The following is a 24817-nucleotide window of genomic DNA, read 5'->3' as shown; positions in this document are numbered from 1 at the left end:
ATGACAATAGTAATAATGATGGCTACATTTGAGTGCCTTCTCTATGACATAAGGCGTTATGTTAATTAAGGACATTATGTTTATGTATCACTTCATTTAATCTTTATAGCAATGCTTTGAGGTAGTCATGGGGGATTAAAAACTATTAGAAACCCTGAGCACTTGTAAAGCTTGCACTCTGAGGCACATCTGACCTCCCATATTTGATTTTTTTTTAAGCATACTAAAGTAAACATAAGTTAATACAATTTTATTTTTACCACAATTGTGGCTAAGTTGATGTCTTTTTCAAACATCAAATTCTTTAAGTTTTTCTCATTTATTGGTACCTCTGCTTTGTGGTACTTTAAGATAATGTTTTGTTGGCCTCATAGATTATTGCTCACTGGAGGTATTTTATAGGGATGTTGAGAAATTTGCTCAAGGTTACTAAATAGTGGATCCAAGATTTAAATGAAGATATTCTGAGTCCAATGTGTACTTTGTCAAGAGTAGATATGTACATTTTCCTGTAGTAGGTGCTTGGAAACTTTAAGCATTTTAAATATGTTTAGGAATCTTCAGCATTGACTCTTAATCCACAGTTTCTTTAGACACAATGCTTTTCCTTTTTAGAGAGTTCCAAATGTGGAATTGACAAAATAAGACAAAGGATGAAACCTTAAGACCAGGGGTCCCGAAATTACAGCCAAGGACAGCATGCGGCCCCCTGAGGCTATTTATCTGGCCCTGCTGCACTTCGGGAAGGGGCACCTCTTTCATTGGTGGTCAGTGAGAGGAGTATAGTTCCCATTGAAATACTGGTCAGTTTGTTGATTTAAATTTACTTGGTCTTTATTTTAAATATTGTATTTGTTCCCGTTTTGTTTTTTTACTTTAAAATAAGATATATGCAGTGTACATAGGGATTTGTTCATAGTTTTTTTTTTATAGTCCGGCCCTTCCACAGTCTGAGGGACAGTGAACTGGCCCCCTGTGTAAAAAGTTTGGGGACCCTGCTTAAGACCCTTGTTAAAGATGATATTTAATGTTTCTGCAGGAGTTATATTTAAAGTACTTGTGGGTGTTAGACTAATAAAACAGCACACCTAGGTTTCCCAACAATTTATTTTTTTCCTTTCCTCCTTGCACCTGTAAGTGCTCTCCTCAGGGCTTTTCTTCTTATCATCTCTGACTCCTAGTAATTTCTCCGTTAAGGCTGTAGTCATTGTGTTTAAGCCTTAAAATTTGATTGGGCTAGAGCAGGGGTCTCAAACTCGCGGCCCGCCGAACAATTTTGTGTGGCCCGCAGACTAATCCACAAAGTTCAAAATATTTTGGATAAAATTAAGTAAGCCTAGGGGCCTACTTGTGTTTTTCATTTCTCTAGCATCCTAGCTAGATATTAGCTTAGTTAACAGTAGTTGTGATGCGAACTACAGTTTCTGGTCGTTTTGTGACACTGAGTAAACTGCATGTACGATTGTGCTTGTTGTACTGATTTTTTTTTTGTTTTCAACTGCAGTGAGAAAAGTGTTGCGTAACAGTTGCCTTTTGTAGACCTAGTGCGACCGCGGAAGGGCTGTGATCTTGCTCTGCGGCCCACATGCTGAGTTGAGTATGAGACCCCTGGGCTAGAGCATTTTTAAGGGTTTTTTTTTATACTCTTTAGATATATTTACTTTTGAAAATTTAAAAATATTTTTTAAAGTTAGTACATTTTAATTACCAGAACAAATAAAACTTGAACACTCCATGTTATTTTTAATCAAAATCCATTCATATTGGTACAGACATCTTTTGCTGCTGCTGTTTCATAATCAGAATTAATGGCCACAGAGATTACATTTATTACCATGTTCTAGTTTATTAATACTCTGCTGTTTAAGGTTATCTAGTTTTTCACAGTTATAAAAAACATTGCAATAAAGACTCTTATGCTAAATATTTGTTTATATATATTTTCCCTTGAATATATTTCTATCAGTGAAAAGTTTCACCCAAAATAACCAAAAAAAATACCTCCTTGAAAGAATCTGCCAGTGTATACCTGTACCTGTATTGTATAGGAGTGTCCTTTGTACTTACATCTTTCCCCATCTTATCATACTTTGAAAAACAGTGCTTGCCTGTTTAGTTTAGAGAAAATAGCAATTACATTTTATGACACCATGTAGGTTGGCTGTGAATATGTGATATGATGTAAAGCTTTTAAAACACCTAGAATGGTTAAATATTCCATACATACTGACTTTATTGTAAACAGTGTTATGTAGCTGGCAAACTATTTTATTTTTAAATTTGATTATTGAATAAGTAGCTTATATGTAATGTCTATTATAAGTAGTGTTATGTAGCTAGCATACAATTTTATTTTTAAATTTTATTATTAAATATGTAGTTTTATACTTGGGTAGTGATAATTCAGTTCAGCGCTTCAGGCTGCACCTAGTCACCACACTTTAAGGGAGATAGACTCCTACTGGAGGTCTGTAGAGGAGTATGATCAGGTTGGTGAAGAAAATGAAAACTATCTTATGATGAACACTTGAAAAAAACTGCAGTTGGTTATCCTTTCCTAGAGAAAGCTATGGTGGGATTGGAGAGTAAACGTGGTATTTGAAAGGCTATATGAGGAAGATGGATAGCCCAAGGACTATCACTAAGACCTCTAGGTTAGAAGGTATATGAGAGCTCTCAGCTCAGCAAACTTTTGAGGAAAAACAGGTGAGCATTGTTTTTCAAAGTATTATAAGATGGGAAAAGATGTTAAGTATAAGGACACTCTTATACACTACAGGTACAAATATGAGTTCTTTAAATATGAGTACTTTGGGTAAATAATGAGATCTTTTATTGAAGATTAGTTGCATTTGCTGAAAGGTCCTTTTGTTGGAATTTGTAGAGTTGTGTTTTGATGACTTATTTAAGACCTGGGAGAAAAGATATGTTAAACTCAAAATGAGGATTTAAAATTACTTGCCGTTTACAATTTGTGGCAATAACAGATTCTAAAATGTTTTGCTCTTAAATGGAATGGTCACTCAAGAAGTAAGATGTTTTGCTAAATTTTATACTATCTGACTTACTCTTCTCTGTGTGGCACTCATTCATTCATGCATTCTGTTTTGTATCAGGTACTCTTAGGTTTGGGGAGACAAAAAGATAATCTAACAAAGTTTAACCAACCCACGCCCATTATCTTGCTTTCTTTTTTTTTTTTTTTTTCTGAAGCTGGAAACAGGGAGAGACAGTCAGACAGACCCCCGCATGCGCCCGACCGGGATCCACCCGGCACGCCCACCATGGGGCGATGCTCTGCCCACCAGGGGGCGATGCTCTGCCCATCCTGGGCATCACCATGTTGCGACCAGAGCCACCCTAGCGCCTGAGGCAGAGGCCACAGAGCCATCCCCAGCGCCCGGGCCATCTTTGCTCCAATGGAGTCTTGGCTGCGGGAGGGGAAGAGAGAGACAGAGAGGAAGGCGCGGCGGAGGGGTGGAGAAGCAAATGGGCGCTTCTCCTGTGTGCCCTGGCCGGGAATCGAACCCGGGTCCTCCGCATGCTAGGCCGACGCTCTACCGCTGAGCCAACCAGCCAGGGCCTATCTTGCTTTCTTAAGTGTCCTCCTTTTGTAACTTTCATATGTACATTGAAAAGAGGAATGGGCAAGAGAATTGTGTTTGATATGAGTGTTCTGACTAATTTGAAGGAACATATGGGTTATATATATTGACAGGTATCTGTAATTTATTGATAAAGGAAAGAAATGAAACATTTTATCATTTTATTAGTTAAATAAAGGTTATCTTTCAGTGTTTTAATAATATTTAAGATAATATACATTTTGGCTAAGATATTAATGATAATTTTGTAGACATAAATTAGTCTGATAGATTTAGAAATCTCTGTAAACACATTTAAATATTTAAAGTTTGATACATTTTTTTGAGCTTCATATATTCATATATGTGCGCACACACACAATAGTTGTAAATTTGTTTTCTGTAAACAATTAAAATCAATATGTAGTTTTTCTTAAAATCAAGGAAGCTATCAGTTTGTCATGTATATGAAAATGTAAAGTAAGCTTTTAAATATATAATAGTACTAGGTTCTAATCTTACTTACTACCCACCTGGTTAATTATGGTATATGGAGAATAAATAATGCTCACATTCCAAGTAGTTTTAATTAAGTTGTAAGTGACCTTGATTTTAGCTTTGTTAAATTATTGTGTTAGATTAAGTACCTGTAAATAATGAGCATTAATTATTGTGAAAATACAATTTATCTAAATTCTTGGCAATTCAAAAGCAGATTTGCTTAGCACATTTTTCTTGAGAAAAAAATAATTGCTAAATAAGTGGTGTCCTAATTTTCATGGTCATTTTTTATGTTTTTTCACACTTTGTTTTGGAATGTATGAATATTTAATAACTTTTTATGCCACAAACTAAACTAAGAATAATTTGCAGTGTTATAAATAACATACTGTCCTTTATCTAATTATTTGAATACTCAGTTCAGCATGGATTAATTCAAAACACTGTCTGAATTATTTTAAACTTTTCCTATGATTGTACTTCATTATTCTTAGTTTTCAATATGTACATCATTTTAATTTCACAAGGAAATCTAAAGTTGCTTATTATCTCAAAGAAAGACCTTCCCTAAATTGAATATAGTAACCTTCAGCTTATTATATAATGTATAATGTATGTTGTTTATTACATATAGTAGAGGTGCTATCTGAATACCTCCTGTAATTAAAAAAGGAAATATGTGTATTTTTAATTTACTAGAATCAGAATGTCTGCACTTTTTCTTGAGGCTATCTTGGGTAGGTACTGGTACATTTTTTTTTTCTATCTTACTATGCTTAGAATCCCAGACTGAAAAAGTATTTGTAAATCATCCTGTTGTAATACCTAAGGTTATTCCAGCTTCATATAATAAACTTCTGGAGCTTTTTTTTTCTATTATTAAAAAGTTTCCATAAGAAAGTGACTATCTCTTTTGTGAAAATTTGATACTACTGTGCTTTGGAGACTGTATTGGTGTCTTTTTGGAGGGTAGACTTTGATCACCAATTCAGATTTTCTAGTAGTAGATGGTTTAGTCAGATTTTCTCATTTTACCTCAGGTTTGTCAATTACATTTTTCTGTGAAGTTAGCCATTTCATCTGAGTACTCAAACTTTTTGCTGTAAAGTTATTTATAATGTCCTCTTATTAAAAATGTTACATTACTCTTAGTTATGTTGCTCCTTTCTTTCAATCTGCCTTTTCTTTAAGACTTCATTTTTGCTAGAAGAGAGATTGTTTTGTAATCAGACAATCAGCTTTTGGTTTTATTGCTTTTGCATTTACTTTATCCCCACATTTTAGCTTTTATTCATGTAGCATGTATTAGTTTTAAAATAAGATATTTGGCAGTTTGATAGTCCTCAGCTACTTAAGAGGTTGGAACAAGCTTGATCTTCTAGTTACAACTAGTTAGAAGACATGTATTTCTTTCACAATAGAACAAGATTTCTTCTTAAAAAACTTTAATCTGTTTAAAACTACTTGTTTTTACTTATGCTATCAATAATAATCATGATAACATTTGAAATATCCTAAAAATATACAGGGTAGGGGAAAAGTAGATTTGCAGTTGAGAGTACATAAAACAGTTTATTCTTGTATTACTTATTAATTATTATATTATTTTTCATACAAACAAGTGTAAACATACTTTTGCCCCACCCTGTAATGTGATCTCAAGGACATTTATTGTGTCTGAAAAATAAAATTGATTGCAATGAGAAATTCCAAGAGATGTATCTTTTGACCCAGTAATTAATGCTGGTAGGCAACAGCTCCATAATGATCATTAATTATCACTTCGTTACTTATTTGTTTTCTTTAAAAATATTTGTTAAATATCCTTTATATATAAGGCATTTTGCTAGGTGATATTCGTTTAAAACACAAGTGGATAATTCTTCAACTTTATAAAAGGCTGTTAACAGTAAGAGAATAATCTTGTTTGATAACATCTTTATAATTCTTTTTTTCTTGAATTGTATACCATCTTTTTTAAAATTAATACTCTTTAGAACAGATTTATGTTTACAGAAATAGCAGAAAGTTTAGAGCATTACTGTATACTCTCTTTTGTTTTAATATAAGTAACTCCTTTGAGCTTTATAGTATTACATAAAATTTTTGTCACATTATTCCATATTACTGTCTTCTGGAGTGAACTTATGTTCGTTCCCTTTTAGATTTTGTTGAGTATCATGTTTAATGTAAGATTTCTTCATAAGTCTTAGAATTTTAATTTTTATGCAGATATTGATTTCTGGCTTCTTCCATTCTATTTTCTTCTTCTCCCTGTCTTAGAGTTCCATGTGGCCATGGCCTCAAGTATCATTTTGGTAGTTGTTCTCTTCAACCCCTTCTCATGCGCATACCCTGATTTCCAACTAAGCCTAGCTGTAGCTCCCAAATTGTAAGGAGCAGGTTTATCTATGCCAGCCAAACTCCTAGCCTTACAGTCCAGACCTGGAACCCAGCTTGTCAGCTTAGTCCTATTCAGTGCTTTGCCTGTTTGGCTTCATTTTCTGGTCTGGTGACATCTTTTTCTTGTTTTTAAAAGTGTCTGTTAGCTTTTCTCTTTTTTACATCTTAATCGCTATTTTCTTTTTTTTTTTTAAGAAGGCAAGCTAGCTCCCTTTCTATCTTAAGCATAAAAGGGAAGGGGTTTTTCAAGAAATTTTAAAGTATTTAAAAGTAACATACATTTTAGTGTTTCTTAAAAAAGACATGGCATTATCCTTGCAGGATCATCATATTTTTATTGTAACAAACTAAGGGTTTAGCTATATATAAGCATTGTAAAACTTGAAAATAGCATAACTAAATTCAGTTTACAGAATGTACATATAATTATTCTGTCACAATAGTGACTAATACACACTCAACTGTTCTTTCTAGTTAGGGTTAAATTTAAAATCTTAAGTTTGTTCAAGGTAATGAAAAATAAATCATTTTCCATTATGTTGTTTCAATAAGAATAACTTGACTGTAGTCTTTACAAGTATTTTGATGATTCTGAAAAAAAGAAAAAAGAAAAAAAAATCCCCCAAACTAGGAACTCATTGTTACTTATATTATTAAGCCTTATTTATGTAATTTTTTTGGTACTTTCAATTCTGTCTCCAATTTTATATGCATCTGGTTCTCTAACTTAGTTCCTTATGCATTTTATACATAACTGATACCCAGAAAATGTGATGTGTGAAATAATATTCTGTGAAGGAATTTCTGTGTAGGAATTTCTGGATAGGTAGAGTTGAGTGGCCTTGCAAATCCCCCAAATGGAAAGGTCTCCTGATAAATATTGTGATTTTTATTGTCTGTGCCAATAAGGAAGGAGGCTAAACATTTAGTGTATCTTATCAGTCTGCCATGAAATGTAATAAATAATTCACATACAAATATTAAATGTATAATGAAGAGCTAGGCATTTTATTTCTCTGAAAAAAACTTTACATACAAATAAATGAACTTATTTTAAATATAATACCTCACCCACTTGCTCTGTCTTATAAGTCTTGCCATGTCGATGCTCAATCAAAATTTTAATTTCTGTGCATAAGCTATTCCTTTTCCTAACTGGGTTAGTTCAAAATGCCTCCTCTTCTACTTAGAAGATGGACACTCTGAACTTACTGCTTCTCCATCTTTCTTAGCTAGTTTGAATTATATATTAAGCTATTGGATTTGCTTATTAACTCAAGTGACTTAAAACATTTATTTAATTGCTATTATGAAATTAAAATTAAAATTTTTCATTGATTAGATATTTTAGAAAATGTATGTCAGAATGATTCCCAATTAGTTAAATTGTATTTAATAAAACAAGGCTTTTTCTTTGAAAAATAAGATTTGATAGTGGAAATAAGGTTTAAAATGTCTGATCATTGGTTGTACTTAAGTTATTGGCTGATTTGTCTGCAAGATAAGGTATTCTTTTGTTTATATAATTTCAGGTATTTATTCCAAATATGGGAAATGTATGAAAACCTATTTTATTTATTGTGAGTGATGCTTTATGTACTTACAGACAAAATAAGAAAAAAATTGGTAAATCAGAATCTGGTTGCTATTATGTAAAAATAAAATAAAACCTTTTCTGATTAAATAATATGTGTTATAGAAAGATTGGCAAATAAAAAATGGCAATATGAAAAGGGCACAACTTAGTATTCTTTCAATATGTCTCTATAAAGTACTTGTTTCTATTTTTTTTGGATATGATAATATGTGGAGAGCAGAATATAATGAAATAAAAAAATGAAAACAGGATAAAATTGCTCAAAATTGGAATCAGGATAGCCTTTCTAGGTGAATGGATAGACAAATTGTGTTATTTTCATATAATGGAATATTATTTAGAAATAAAAGGAAAAGAGCCATCAAGCCACTTGGAGCAAATAAGTGAATATTGCTAAGTGAAAGAAACCAATCTGAAAAAAGTTTCATTACTGTATAATTCCAATTATATAGCAATCTGGAAAAGACAAAATAATGGAAAAGTAAAAATGATCAGGGATTGTAGAGAAAGAAGAAAGGGATGAATTGGTGGAGCATGGGAATTTTTAGGGCAGTGAATCGATTTTGTATGTGACTGTAATGATGAATACATATGATAGTCCTCCGTTTGCCAAAATCTGTAGAATGTAAACACAAAGAGTGACTAATATAAAATTATGGGCTCTAAAAAATCTAATTTGATAGACTGATACAACTAGACAGATAAATCGTGCTATATAAACATATCCTATCTAGATCTCAGCAGAGCATTTTAGAGTGGAAACAAAATATCTTCTATAGCAGTGCTGACCTTTTACAATGATTGAAATATTATTGCTCTCCAACATGGTATCCACTAGCCACGTAGCTGATGGTTTCTTGAAATGTGACTAATATAATTGAGAAATTGTATTTTAAATTTTGTGTAGTTGCAGTTACTGAGAACATAAATAGCTTTGTGTGTCTTGTAGCTACAATATTAGACAAAGAAGTATCAGAATGGGACAAGCAAGATAGCGGAACTGTTGCTGATCAATGCATTTAGATGGAGTTAATAATTGATTGAAAAATCTCAGGCTAAATTTTGGTTTATTGCCTTTTGTGGGGTCAAGTCTTCATTTTTTTTTTTTTATCCTGCATTGTTTTACTTTTGTCCCGTCCTCAGTACTTTAATCAGTTAATTTGCATGAATACATGGTTATTCAGCATTGATAGTATTTACTGATGTGATGGATGCCAGAATCTGGATTTAGAAAGATCTTTAAAAACTAAGAGAAGAAGCAGGAAGAAAGTGAATTAAATAAGAGATTCATTTGAAATTCTGGGTTTAAATATTTTTTTATTACTGATTTTAATTTATTGTGTTTACATATTCTAGTGTTGCCCCGAATGCATCTCCCCTCCCCCGTATTCCCCTCAACATCTTCTTTCCTCCCTCCCTATATCGCTCTCCCCCCTTTCCTTCAGGTTTATCCCATCCTATCATCCCTTTTCCTCTGTCTTCTTTTCCTCTGGTCCCTCTGATCTCTCCTCTGTCTCAATTCCGTTCCTCAGTTCACATTGTTCATTGGATTCCTCAAATGAGTTAGGTCATATGATATATTTTTTTTCTGCCTGGCTTATTTCACTTAACATAATAATTTCCAGGTTCATCCATGTTGTCACAAAAGGTAAGATTTCCTTTTTCATGGCCCCATAGTATTCCATTGTATATATGTACCATTGCTTTTTTTTTTTTTTTTTGTACCATTGCTTTTTAATTCACTCACCCACTGGACACGTGGGCTGTTTTCAGATTTTCGCTATTGTGAACAATTCTGCTATAAACATGGGGGTGCATTTCTCCTTTTGAAACAGGTACTGTGGTGTTCTTGGGATATATTCTTAAAAGTGGGATAGCTGGGTCAAAAGGCAGATCCATTTTTAATTTTTTGAGGAATCTCCATACTGTTTTCCACAGTGGTTGCACCAGTCTGCATTCCCACCAGCAGTGCAGGAGGGTTCCCTTTTCTCCACATCCTCGCCAACACATATTCTGTGTTGTTTTGTTGATGAGCGCCATTCTGACTGGTGTGAGGTGATATCTCATTGTGTTTTTAATTTGCAGTTCTCTAATGATTAGTGATGTTGAGCATTTTTTCATATGCTATTGGCCATCTGTATGTCCTCTTTGGAAAAGTGTCTATTCATTTCTTTTCCCCATTTTTTGATTGGATTGTTTATCTTCCTGGTGTTGAGTTTTATAAGTTTTTTATAAATTTTGGTTATTAACTCCTTATCAGACATATTGTCGAATATGTTCTCCCATTGTATAGTTTGTCTTTTTATTCTGTTCTTATTGTCTTTAGCTGTGCAAAAGCTTTTTAGTTTGATATAGTCCCATTTGTTTATCCTGTCTTTTATTTCCCTTGCCCATGGAGATAAATCAGCAAATATACGATATAGTGCTGCCAGAGATGTCGGAGAGCTTAACACCTATGTAACACCATTTGTTGAAGAGGCTGTCTTTACTCCAATGTATGCTCTTACCTTCTTTGTCAAATATCAGTTGTCCATAAAGGTGTGGATTTATTTCTGGGTTCTCTGTTCTGTTCCATTGATCTGTATGCCTGTTCTTAGGCCAGTACCAAGCTGTTTCGAATACAGTGCCTTGTACTATAACTTGATATCAGGAAGTGTGATACCTCCCACTTTATTCTTCCTTTTCAAGATTGCTGAGGCTATTCGTGTTCATTTTTGGTTCCATATAAAATTTTTGGAATATGTGTTCTATATATTTGAAGTATGTCATTGGTATTTTAATCGGTATTGCATTGAATTTATAAATTGCTTTGGGTAATATAGACATTTTAATTATGTTTATTCTTCCTAACATGAACACGGTGTATGCTTCCACTTGTTTGTATCTTCCTTGATTTTTTTAATCAATGTTTTATAATTTTCTGAGTACAAGTCTCAGAATTTAATCTCCTGGTTAAATTTACTCCTAGGTACTTTATTTTTTTTGGTTGTAATAGTGAAGGGGATTGTTTCCTTGATTTCTCTTTCTGACAGTTCATTGTTGGTGTATAAAAATGCCTCTGAATTTGAGTATTAATTTTATATCCTGCCACCTTGCTGAATTCATTTATCAGGCCCAGTAGTTTTTTGACTGAGACATTAGGGTTTTCTATATACAATATCATATCATCTGCAAATAATGATAGTTTTACTTCTTTTTTTCCAATTAGGATGCCTTTTATTATTTCGTCTTGTCTGGTTGCTGTGGCTAGGACTTCCAGAACTATGTTGAATAAGAGTGGTGAAAGGGGGCACCCCTGTCTTGTTCCTGATCTTAAGGGGATTGCTTTTAATTTTTGCCCACTGAGTATGATGTTGGCTGTGGGTTTGTCATAGATGGGCTTTATCATGTTCAGTTAATGTTCCCAGCATTCCCACTTTGCTGAGAGATTTGATCATGAATGGGTGCTGGATTTTATCAGCTTTTTTAAATGCTTTTTTTTGCATCTATTGAAATTATCATGTGTTTTTTCTCTTTCCTTTTGTTTATGTGATGTATCACATTGATTGATTTGTGAATATTGTACCAGCCTTGACTCCCAAGAATAAATCCCACTTGATCATGGTGTATGATTTTTTTCATATATTGCTGGATCCGGTTTCTAATATTTTGTTGAGGATTTTAGCATCTAAATTCATCACGGATATTGGCCTCCAATTTTCTTTCTTTGTGTTGTCTTTGCCTGGTTTTGGAATCAGAATTATGCTCACCTCATAAAAGGAGCTTGGAAGTCTTCTTTCCTCTTGAATTTTTTGAAATAGCTTGAGGGGGATAGGAGTTAGTTCTTCTTTGAATATTTGGTAGAATTCACTTGTGAAGCCATCAGGCCCAGGACTTTTGTTAGTTGGAAGTTTTTTGATAACTGTTTTGATCTCATTTGTTGTAATCTGTCTTTTTAAGTTTTCTGATTCTTCCAGATTGATTTTAAAATTGTTTCAAGAAATTTGTCCATTTCATCTAGGTTGTCTAATTTTTTGGCATACAGTTCTTCATAGTATTTTCTTACAATATTTTGTATTTCTGTTGTGTCAGTTGTTATTTTTCTACTCTCGTTTCTAATTTTATTTATTTGAGTCTTCTCTCATTTTTTTGGTGAGTCTAGTTAAAGGTTCATTGATCTTATTTACGTTTTTGAAAAACCAGCTCCTGGTTTCATTCATCCACTGTATTGTTTCTTTAGCCTCTGTCATTTATTTTCGCTCTGATCTTTATTATTTCCTTCCTTTTACTACTTTTGGGCTTTACTAGCTGTTCTTTTTCTAGTTCTTTTAGATGCAGAGTCAAGTTGTTTATTTGAGCTTTTTCTAGCTTCTTAAGGTTTGCCTGTAATGCTTTGAACTTCCCTCTCAATACTGCTTTTGCTGTGTCCCATAAATTTTGAGTTGTGTGCTCATTATCATTCGTTTCTAGGAATTTTTTTACTTCTTTGAACTCATTTTTTACCCATTCGTTATTTAATAACATACTATTTAGTTTACAAGTGTTTGAGTATTTTTCAGTTTTTCTGTTGTGGTTGACTTCTAGTTTCATGCTATTGTGATCATAGAAAATACTTGCTATGATTTCAATATTCTTAAATTTGTTGAGACCGCTTTTGTGCTGTAACATGTCTATCCTAGAGAATGTATGATGAGCACTTAAAAAGACTATATTCTGCTGCTTTAGGGTGAAAGGTTCTGACGATATTTATAAAATCCAGTTGATTTAGTGTGTCCTTTAAGTCTGTTGTTTCTTTGTTAATTTTCTTTCTTGATCTGTCTAGTGATGTTAGTGCAGTATTGAAATCCCCTACTATTATAGTATTGCTGTTGATCTTGCCCTTTATATCCATCAAAGTCTGCTTTATATATTTAGGTGCTCTTATATAGGTGCGTAGATATTTATAATGGTTATATCTTCCTGTTGGATTGCTCCCTTTATCATTATGTAGTGACCTTCTTTATCTCTTACTATAGCCTTTGTTTTAAAGTCTATTTTTGTCTGATATAAGTATTGCTACCCCAGCTCTTTTTTTCATTTCCATTTGTGTGAAGTATTTTTTTCCATTATTTTACCTTCAGTCTATGTACATATTTTGTTTTAAGGTGTGTCTCTTGTAGACAACATATGTATGGGTCCTATTTTCTTATCCATGCAACTATCCTTTGTCTTTGATTGGATCATTTAATCCATTTACATTTAATGTTATTATTGATATGTAGTTGAATATTGCCATTTTATTCTTTAAATCTGTATTCCTCTTTTACTATATTCTTTTCTTCTTTGATCTGTTTACAACAGGCCCCTTAACATTTCTTAGAGCATTGGTTTGGTTGTAATGTATTCCTTGATTTTTTTTTTTTATCTGGAATGCTTTTAATTTCTCCTTCAATTTTAAACGATAGCCTTGCTGGATAAAATAGTCTTGGTTGTAGGCTCTTGTTCTGTATTACTTGGACTATTTCTTGCCATTTCCTTCTGACCTCAAGTGTTTCTGTTGAGAAGTTGGATGTCATCCTTATGGGGACTCCTTTGTAGGTGATAGTCTTTTTTTCTCTAGCAGCTTTTAATATTTTCTCTTTATCTTTTAGTTTTGGTATTTTAATTATGATGTGTTTTGGTGTAGATTTCTTTGGATTTCTCTTTAATGGAATTCTCTGTGCTTCTTGAACTTGTGTGACTTTTTCCTGAATCAATTTAGGGAAGTTTTCAGCTCTGAATTGATTGAACAAAGTCTCTATCTCTTGTTCTTTCTCTTCTGCTTCCAGAACCCCTGTGATGTGGATGTTGTTTTTCTTCATGTTGTCACAGATCTCTTAGAGTTTCTTCGGACTTTTTGAGTCTCTTTTCATTTTGCTGCTCTGCTTCTGTACTTTCATTTATCTTGTCCTCTAACTCACAGATTCGATTCTGAGCTCCATCCACACTGCTTTTAATTCCTTCCATTGTGTTCTTCATTTCTGATATTGTATTTGTTATTTCTGACTGATATTTTTTTATTTCAATGTCCTTTTTTACACTCGCTATCTTTTTTTAGGAGTTCATTTTGTCCATCTATTGATGTTCTACAATCTTTGAGCATCCTAACAATCATTATTTTAAGCTCTGTATCTGGTAATTTGAGTATTTCTTACTCATTCAAGTCCTTTTCTGGGGATTTCTCTTGATTTATTTGGGTTGCATTTCTCTGCCTTCCCATTTTGTCTGTGTATAAGAAGGGTGTGGCCACTGGAGTCCCTTTGGTGTGGCTTCTGTGTTCCCTACGTGTTGTCTGTCTGCATGCCCAACACCTCCTCTGCCGCTGCCTCAGGCATTTGGGTATGGGCATTGCTGGTGCCACCCTGCTGTGGCTGTCGCTGCAATTTTTGCCTCTGCTACAGGGGAGGGGCCGTGTTCACGTGCCCGGGTCTACAAGCCTCAGTAGACCTCGGCCTTCATCCCGCTCCCGCGGATGGGGCTCCACGTTGCGCCTGGGGCTGCAAACCTTGGTACCGCGGGCAGGGCTGCTCACCTATGCTCAGCCGCAGGTCTCCACCTGTTCCTAGGCTATTGCCCCACCCCCACAGGTGGATCTGTGCTCACGTGTTAGGCATAGTCCCCGGCTCCGAGGCCCATTGGGACTGCGTGCCTGTGCTCAGCCGCGGGTCTCTGCTGTTCCCACGCTTTTGTCTTTACCCTGTTGGCGGGACTGCTCTTGCTCACCCGGCCCTGCAGCTGGGCCAGACCGCTTTCATGCACCCCTTCCGCCCCTGCTGGGCAGACTGAGGTCATACCGGCCTTCAGTCATGGCCGGCCAGGTTTCCGCCTGTGCCGACAGTACTGTGCTTCTGTGTTCTACTGCCACCCACCCTCCCGGCAAATCCTCAGCACTGTGGGTGGGGCGCAGTAGCTCAGACCCTAGCACTCAAAACTGGATTCCTGAAGGCTCCCTCTTTCTAAGCCAGGGGTAGTCAACCTTTTTATACCTACCACCTTCTTTTGTATCTCTGTTAGTTGTAAAATTTTCTAACCTCCTACTGGTTCCACAGTAATGGTGATTTATAAAGTAGGGAAGTAACTTTACTTTATAAAATTTATAAAGCGGAGTTACAGCAAGTTAAAGCATATAATAATAATTACTTACCAAGTACTTTATGTCACATTTTTGCTAAGTTTGGCAGAATAAATCCTTATAAAACAACTTACTAAATACAAGTTAAATCTATCTTGTTATTTATACTTTGGTTGCTCTGCTACCTACCACCCACCATGAAAGCTGGAACTTCCACTAGTGGGCAGTAGGGACCAGGTTGATTACCACTGTTCTAAGCGATTCTGCTCTGAGTGCTGTTTGTCTGGTGTCCTGCTTCCCTTTGCTGGTATTGCTGTTTTCAGGGGAAATATTCACTTCAGATTTTGGGGGGTGACTCAGCCCAGTGGTTAGGGTGGCTGTCCCTCAAAATGTTTCTCCCTGTGCCTCCTAGATTACACTCTCTTCCTGCTACTCCAGTCCTCTCCTCTCTCCCCATCCCCTGGAGTTCCGGGTGAGTGGTTGTGAAAGAGGTTTTGTGTGCGATCCCTTTAAGAAGAATCCTGGGCCTGAGAAATATGTCTCTTTCTCACGAACAGTGTCCTGGCTTGTTTTGCAGCTAAATACTGTCCATACGCCTCTTCTAGGCTCTGGGGCTGCAGGCTGGTGCTTTGTTCCTGGGGCTCAGGACCCTCCCTTCTCTGCTAAACTCACTTTCTGCCTTGCGAGTCCTCGGGCTGCTGTTCATTCCTGGGAGCTGGGCAGCCCTCTCCGCATTTCTGCTTTTTCTACTAGTCTCAGTGTGGCTTCTTAAGTGTTCCTTGATTAAAGAGTCCTCTTATTTAGTCCAAAGTTGGTTTTTCCAGGTGTTGGTTCTTACAATTAAGTTGTAATCCGCTTTGGTTCAGGGAGGTGGAAGGTCATATGTCCCCCTACTCTATCGCCATCTTGACCTCCTCTGGGCTTAAAATTTATATAAAGTACAGGATATTGGAATCTTGGCCAAGTTGGAATTCCTATGGAAAAAACCTAAAACCAAACATTTTTACTTGATTACATATTCAGTTTGAACTAATAGTGTGATGTTGTTACTGTTTATGCTGTGTTCAGAAAAGTTTACCATCTACTTGTTTTAGTCTCTGATCTGATCAAATTATATTTAAAATACTATGTTTAGTTTTGGATGCCTTTTTTTTAAGAGGTTCAGTAAAATGTTTTTTAATGGAAACTGCATAGAGAATCATTTAGAAATCAAGTTATATGAGAAATAGTAAGGAATTTGGTTGGTTACCTAGGAAAAAGGAACTTACGAGTAATGCTTGGCCACTGGTTGGCCTTGTCTTCAGGTATTTGAAAGGTTGTTTTGTAGAAATGTTACTAAGGTCATTCTCTGTAACAGCAGAAGTCACAGCAGAGTGAGAGGTGAAAGGTATAGGGAGACTGGGCCTAGTATAAGGAAGGATTTTTAATTTTATTTTGACAGTTAGCCATTCTCTAGCAGTGACATGAGTTACCTTATAAGATTTCCTGCTGACAGAAGTATGTTGGATATTCATTAGCCGGGGAAAATTTGTCAATACCATCAGTAAGTATTTACTAACTACTTGTTGTCAGAAATGCTAATTTATTTAATAGAGGAGAAAGCTGAGGCTCAGAGTGCTTAAAAAAGTTGCTCATAGCCTGAAACTTTTGATTCCAAAAGCTTATTTCATACCACATGCAGATTTAACTTGAACAGCATTATTTCCTTGTTTCTTATAATACTTTTAACAGATGGATGTAATTTGTGAATCTCTCAGCAGAAGTAATAATTCCCAACTTTCCATTGTATTCTGCATTCTCATTTTTATTCCAATCAGTGTAGTACCCTTTGAGATGATAAATGGGTGTTTGAAATATTATATAAGTAATAATACATTAAGTTATTTCCTAGCCTTCAATGCATTTTTTATTCATGTTGACCCTGCAGATAACCAGCTTTCTACTCTTTCAGGATTTTCCTTAGGAATATATTTGCCAGGTTTCCCCATCTTGTGCAAGTCCACATGAGTCTTTTACATCTGATTCTGGGGTTTTTATATTTATCTCTTATTATTTCTATTGGACTATTTAGAAAAATTTTAAATCTTGTGTGTATCAGGTACCATGTTAACACTTTTAATAAATGTGATTGTGTTTTCTGGTTTATGTATCATTGATAAATTTTGAATAGGCCAATGCCATGACCAATCCTTGAATAACAATTTTAGTAGCTGATTTTAATCTTGAAATTAATTTCATAATCTGCGTAGCCATGTGGTTGTCCAAAAGGGTTCCTTGTGTACATCAATATATGGTGCCTACTGTGTATCACTGGTTATTGTTCAAAAAAGCCCATTGACTATTTGATTTGGAGAATATTTGCTCTTTTTTTTGAAAGGTCTTTTTGGAACTCCAGATATGCTTATTTTTGACTTTCAATGAATTCTTTAACATTGACTAGAAGGTAACCAAAATAGTACTGACAAACCTTTTATAAATATTGAAATTTTGTTTACTTTAAAGCTTGTTCCTGTGATTAAATTTTTTTTTTTACTAGAGAAGTAGGATTCAAATAGGACATTAACATGACCAGGATTGTGTTTTGCTTTGAAATGTTTTGCCTCTAAATATTTGAGTAAACCAAAATCCAAGTACACGTTATTTGTTTATTCTATGGTTTCACAAAACCTCAGCATATCAGCACGTACCCACTTTGAGGTTAGCCCTATAGTTCTTAGTTCCATTATATCTCTTTTATTAAGTCATTTTTTATAGTATAATTTTCTCTGGAAATTTATTTAAAAGTTTATCATTTTATATTTTGTGTTTTTGATATGTCTGTGATTCATTTGGTATTGTACTGGGAATATAGTATCTATTATAGCAGTTCTTTCTATTGTAATAAAAATGACATAATGCAGAATACAGTGGAAAGTTGGGGATTATTCTGCTGAGAGATTCACAAATTACATTCATCTGTTAAAAGTATTGTAAGAAACAAGGAAGTCGTGCTGTTCAAGTTAGTCTGCACGTGGTCTGAAATAATATTTTTGGCATTGGAAATGTAGTCTTTTGGTTAATGTTTTTACTATTTCCATTCATCATTTTTATTTGGTGAACAATTATTTTAGTTATTTTAATTATTTGATGAAAAATGATTTATTATAACTTTAAGAACCTTTGTCTATTTAGACTACCTTAATAGATGATAATGGCTTTAACAACATCTACTTGTCTTCTATTCCTATTATCTCCTTTAAATCTCTTCCTTAATTTATAGCTAGGTCAGTGAAACTTGCCTTTTATTGTTTGAAATGTGCATTCCTTTTTTTTTCTCTAAAACTCTGCAGTTGATGTTTGTTTCTGTACCCACTGATATGTCCCCCTTTTTTTCATTTTTGAAAGCATCTGGAATTTGTATCATTGCACATAATAGTGATCCAGAGCTGTACCTTTACAAACAATCACTTTGACTGCCAAATTATTATAGTTTGTAGTGCAAATCTTGATGTAAACTGCACCTGCTCTCTATGTGGCAAATGTTAGGGAAAGTATCATTTTAAGATTGCTTCAAATCTGATGGCAGCTAATCTTAGAATTCTGCTGGTGATTCTTCATCTTGGAGTTAAGAAAGTCCTGATATTCAAAGCAAAACAGCATCTGTATCCTTTTTGCTAGGTCCTAGGTGTGTTACTTTTAAGAAATAATTTGCTTTTTGTGCTGTGATCTTGTGTTTGTGATGTTACATTAGATGTTATCTTCCAAATATACTGGTGGTTTCTTAAAATTACGTTGTGGACTAAAAATTTTTAACTAGAATCTTTATCATGTGTGAACAATGAATTTCAGTTTAAGTAAACTTTAGTAGCAAAGAATATTTGTAAGGATAATTCTGCCATGAGAAATTATCTTCTTATGGAAGTATCATCTCAGTTTAAGAATTGACACATTTACCCTGGCCGGTTGGCTCAGCGGTAGAGCGTCGGCCTAGCGTGCTGAGGACCCGGGTTCGATTCCCGGCCAGGGCACACAGGAGAAGCGCCCATTTGCTTCTCCACCCCTCCGCCGCGCTTTCCTCTCTGTCTCTCTCTTCCCCTCCCGCAGCCAAGGCTCCATTGGAGCAAAGATGGCCCGGGTGCTGGGGATGGCTCTGTGGCCTCTGCCCCAGGCGCTAGAGTGGCTCTGGTCGCAACATGGCGACGTCCAGGATGGGCAGAGCATCGCCCCCTGGTGGACAGAGCGTCGCCCCTGGTGGGCGTGCCGGGTGGATCCCGGTCGGGCGCATGGGGGAGTCTGTCTGACTGTCTCTCCCCGTTTCCAGCTTCAGAAAAATGAAAAAAAAAAAAAAAAGGAAAAAAAAAAAAAGAATTGACACATTCTTTGAGAGTTGATATTTTATAAAGGATGTTTCATGTTATATGTAGAGAGCATTTCCTACTACGGTTTGTTTTCAGTGTGTGTGGGACAAGTAACTATGTAGGCATCATGTTGCAACAACCTTTTTTGAATTTGTTGGTTCGTTATTACGCTTAACATTAAGCATAAGGCTTGTGTCTTAACAATTAAAAACACTTAGTTAAAATGCTTATTGGGAAAATTATATTTCATATTTCTCTTTTGACACTAAGCGATTTTTCTTTTTACTTTTAGAATTTTAAGTCCTTATGGTTTATAATTTTTAAAAAACAGCATTATTGGTATATAATTCACATACCATACAATTCACTCATTTAAAGTATATAAATCAATATTTTTAGTATATTTACAAATTGGTACAAACATCACCAAAGTCAATGTTAGAACCTTTTTATTAACACAAAAAGAAATCCTAACCTTTTAGGTACTGTGCCCCTATACTTTCCCCCAACTTCTCCCAGCCCTAGACAACCACTGATTTGTGTTTTAGACGTTTCCCTAATATTTCTGTGGCCTAGTTTCCCCCTTCATCCCAAGCAAGATCTCTGAGGCCGAACTCTGAAGCTAGGGCTGGAACAATGAGAAGCTTCTCTCTGGGTGGCAGCCTTGCTTTAGGAGTTGAATACTTGATGGAAGGGAGAGACAGTAACCTAGTTCTTGGTTGCCTCTCCTTGTGTGGGCTCATTGCTTTAGGAGCCACCAGCGTGAGAGTGATTGGGGCCCCAGTATTTTCTATGATGCTTTGCCCAGAGGAGGAGCTGTTCCATGATTGGAGGCTTGCTGGAAGAAGGGTGGCTTTGTATGTAGATGTCAGTAAAATGAGATATTTATTAAATAATGTCTCGTATATACTCACATGAATTTCTACTTTTAATTATGATTTTGTGTGGAATCTTGGAGAACAGTCAAAATTTGGTTAATATAAAATCTATACATGCAAAATTAGAGGATAACATTTCTGAACAAGGAAATAATAGGTATGTCCAAATTATACTTGAGGAAATCTAAAGGCTTTCTGGAATAGGTATTTCATACAGTTTTGTGATTGAATGTCTAAATCCTAAAACTCATTTTCTCACTCTGGAATCAGTTTAATCTTTGGTAACCACTTGGCATAGTAGGGTAGGATACGCATGGGAACTTTTTATAAAGTTACATGAAGCACTTGCAGTACTGTGATTTAGATTTCAGATGTAATCATTAAAAATTCATTATTAAGAAAATGATAAAATTTAATAAAAATACTTATTAAGCTTAAAAAATTTGGCATGTCATGATTCATTAAAACATTCTAATGGTTCTTTAACTCTCAAATGATAATTGCTACGTAGTAAGTTGTAAGAAAAATGGTACTTTATTTGGGAAAATTCTAACACTTTATGTTAAAAAACAAATTAATTTTAGAATTTGATTTGGTTATGTCAAGAAAACCCAAATGTAAGAATTTGATATTCAGTAACTTAGAGTTTTGTATATAAATCATAATTATTTTTTTAAATGAGTCACGCTCTTTAATGATATAATTGCTAATAGCCTTTATAAAGTGGAAAGCTCCTTTGCAATATGAAGTTATTTTTCTTTCCTAAGTTTCTTTGTAAAACGATATTTTTTCCTAGTAATTTCTGGGCACTTCTATATTAGTTTGCCCTCCCACCACTGTTGAATAGGGTGTTAGTAACTTGAAAGAGTTGATTTTGAGGCACCCTGTTTCAATTTTCTTCCTCTTATAAGCTATTTGAACTGCTGGGACCTGATGGACTGGAACTTATTGCGAAGCTCCTCCAGAACAGAATTGCAATAGTGGATCGGTTTCTTAATTCTTCAAATGATCATAAGGTGCAGGCTCTTCAAGGTAAGAAAGTATTTGGCAGTGGTTTTAATTTAAAGAAAAAATTCATTGTTTATCTTTTTAATGCATTTATACTTTTATTATCCTTTTGTGTATTATATAATTTACCATTATCTCCCTTTTAAGTAGGTTTTAGATATGGCAGAATATGAAACAAATATCAGTGCCCTAAAAAAAAGGGTGGTATGGGAAAGTTTCTATTTGTGTTTAGGTATATTGTTTTTTTAAGCAGAAGATTTAAATAGACAAAAAATTTTTAAAAGCAAGTACTTATAGTAGTTACTGTGGGCCAAATGATGTTACAATTTCTTTCCAACTATCTATATATTTTGGAAACTCAAATCTATTTAAAGGTACAGGACTGTTCAATGAACATGCCCTTCATGTAGAGTTACCAGTCATTAACATTTTTTCTTCTCCTCCTCTGCTTTCCTTTTCTCTCTTCTCAATATAATTCTTTACACATGTCTACACACACATACCTACATTTAAAATTTTTGCTGAACAATAACTGGAAGTTGCACACATCCTAATAATTCAACATAAAATCTTCAACATATATGCCTGAAGAGTAACATTTGCCTTCTTAACTGCAATACAATTGCCACACTTAGCAAATTGAACATTTATATTGTCATGTGTTAACATGTATTTTAAATCCGCAGAAGAATTAGTAAGAGTTACTTAGGAAGCCAGAAGTATTAAAAAAAAAAGCCTGACCTACTATGTCACAACTGATGCCAAAATCAGGTTTTAAATGATAAGCAGGTAAACAGAATTTCTTGCCTTTATCTGATTAGTCCTTGACATCCTTATAAACATTTTGGAATTTTTTAAAGTGTATGAACATAGAAAATTAAACACCCTTCTCCAAAATCATCATTTATTCTTCTTCATTTTGCCACTGTTTTCTTATGTTTATAAATAAAGCACTAAAAGGAAATTATAAAAACAACCTGGATTTACATCCAAACTTTCTTGCTGATTTCCTATATCCCATACCTTTATTACTGACAGGTACTTTGAGTTGCTTTGAGATTTGTAGAAACTTTGAAGAATTGAAATTAGCCACTTTCTGCTTCTATAGGTTTTTGGTTATTTAAATGTATTGAATACTGCCTTCTACAGGTTTTTGGTTATTTAAGTATGTTGAATACTGCCTTGCTGTAAGAGGACTTCTAGCCTGACCAGGTGGTGGCACAGTGGATAGAGCGTCGGACTGGGACGTAGAGGACCCAGGATCAAAACCCCAAGGTCACTGGCTTGAGTGCGGGCTCATCTGGTTTGAGCAAGGCCCACCAGCTTGAGCCCAAGGTCCCTGGCTTGAGCAAGGGGTGACTCGGTCTGCTGTAGCCCCTCAGTCAAGGCACATATGAGAAATCTATCAGTGAACAACTATGGTGCTGCAACGAAGTATTGATACTTCTCAACTCTCTTCCTTCCTGTCTATCTGTTCCTAGCTGTCCCTCTCTGTCTCTCTCTGTCACCAAAAAAAAAAAAAAAAAAAAAAAAGGAGGACTTTCATCTGTTAATATTGCTTTACCCAAATTGCAGTAAGAGAGCAGAGTTTAGGAGCATTTAAATGGGTATCTGCCAGATGAAAAGGAATTAAGTATCTAGTCTTATGATTCAAATTCTAAGAATTTGGTGTTTATTATGTTAGCCTTCTAGGTCTGAATATGGAGATACTTAATGATTTCACCTTTTTAAAATTCATCTAACTTTATTTTTTTATTTTTCAATTACAGTTGACATTCAACATTATATCAGTTTCAGGCATACTTACCTTTTAATAGTGTAATTTATTAACAAAAAGTTCAAAATCAGTCCAGCTAACATTGTTTTAGAAAGCTGTGGATAATAAATTAGTATTGTTTTACAGTTCCCTTATATTGGTTTTGTTTGTTTGTTTGTTTGTTTTTTTACAGAGGTAGAGATAGACAGGGACAGACAGACAGGAACGGAGAGAGATGAGAAGCATCAATCATCAGTTTCTTGTTGCGCGTTGCGACTTCTTAGTTGTTTCATTGATTGCTTTCTCACATGTGCCTTGACCGTGGGCCTTCAGCAGACCGAGTAACCCCTTGCAGGAGCCAGCGACCTTGGGTCCAAGCTGGTGAGCTCTTTGCTCAAGCCAGATGAGCCCGCGCTCAAGCTGGCGACCTCGGGGTCTCGAACCTGGGTCCTTCCGCATCCCAGTCCCATGCTCTATCCACTGCGCCACCACCTGGTCAGGCATATTGGTTTTTATATAACGTTTATACACAAGTCTTACTCTGTTAGGATAACCTTTTAGAAACAATGTACTTTTCTTTTTATTCAGTTTGCATTTAGGTTTTTTTTCCACTTTATTATTAATTTTAATGGGGTGACATTGATTAAGTAGAATACATAGATTCAGAGAAAACATCTCCAGGTTATTTTGACATTTGATTTTGTTGCATATACCCATCAACTAAAGTCAAATTTCTTCTGTCATCTTCTATCTGGTTTTCTTTGTGTCCCTCCCCCCCCCATAAACACCACACTCTTGTCCATGTCCCTGAGTCTTTTTTATGTCCCACCTATGTATGGAATCATATAGTTTTTAGTTTTTCCTGATTTACTTATTTCACTCAGTATAATGTTATCAAGGTCCATCCATGTTGTAAATGATCCGATGTCATCATTTCTTATGACTGAGTAGTATTCCATAGTATATATGTGCCACATCTTCTTTATCCAGTCATCTATTGAAGGGCTTCTTGATTGTTTCCATGTCTTGGCCACTGTGAACAATGCTGCAATGAACATGAGGCTGCATGTGTCTTTATGAACCAGTGTTTTTGAGTTATGGGGGTGTATTCCTAGTAGAGGGATTGCTGTGTCATATGGTAGTTCTATTTTTAATTTTTTGAGGAACCATCATACTTTCTTCCATAATGGTTGTACTACTTTACATCCCCACCAACACAGGATGAGGGTTCCTTTTTCTCCACAGCCTCTCCAACACTTGTTATTACCTGTCTTGTTGATAACAGCTAATCTAACAGGTGTGAGGTGGTATCTCATTATAGTTTTGATTTGCATTTCTCTAATAGCTAATGAAGATGAGCATCTTTTCATGTATCTGTTGGCCATTTGTATTTCTTCCTGGGAGTAGTGTCTGTTCATGTTATCTTACCATTTTTTTTATTGGTTTGTTTGCTTGCTTGTTGTTGAGTTTTATTAGTTCTTTGTATATTTTGGATATTAGGCCCTTATCTGTGCTGGTATTTGAAAATACCATCTCCTATTTAGTTGACTGTTTGTTTTGTTGTCAGTTTCTCTTGCTGTGCAAAAGCTTCTTAGTCTGATGTTGTCCCATTCATTTATGTTTGCCTTCACTTCCCTTGCCTTTGGAGTCAAATTCATAAAGTGCTCTTTATGGCCAAGGTCCA

General features: G+C 35.0%; 1 protein-coding gene across 1 annotated transcript in view; it reads left to right on the top strand.

Moving 5' to 3' along the window:
• ASCC3 (activating signal cointegrator 1 complex subunit 3) overlaps positions 1 to 24817 on the top strand; it is a 353954-nt gene that overhangs the window by 37671 nt on the left and 291466 nt on the right. Inside the window, exon 5 of the mRNA XM_066254466.1 lies at positions 21281 to 21401. Coding sequence (XP_066110563.1) covers positions 21281 to 21401 — 121 coding nt within the window. The remainder of the gene's footprint in view (positions 1 to 21280; positions 21402 to 24817) is intronic.

The sequence above is a fragment of the Saccopteryx bilineata genome, chromosome 1 (genome assembly GCF_036850765.1).
Source record: "Saccopteryx bilineata isolate mSacBil1 chromosome 1, mSacBil1_pri_phased_curated, whole genome shotgun sequence".
Taxonomy (NCBI): Eukaryota; Metazoa; Chordata; class Mammalia; order Chiroptera; family Emballonuridae; genus Saccopteryx; species Saccopteryx bilineata.
Note: the sequence above shows the minus strand (reverse complement) of the source record. Positions and strands in the feature narration are given on the sequence as shown.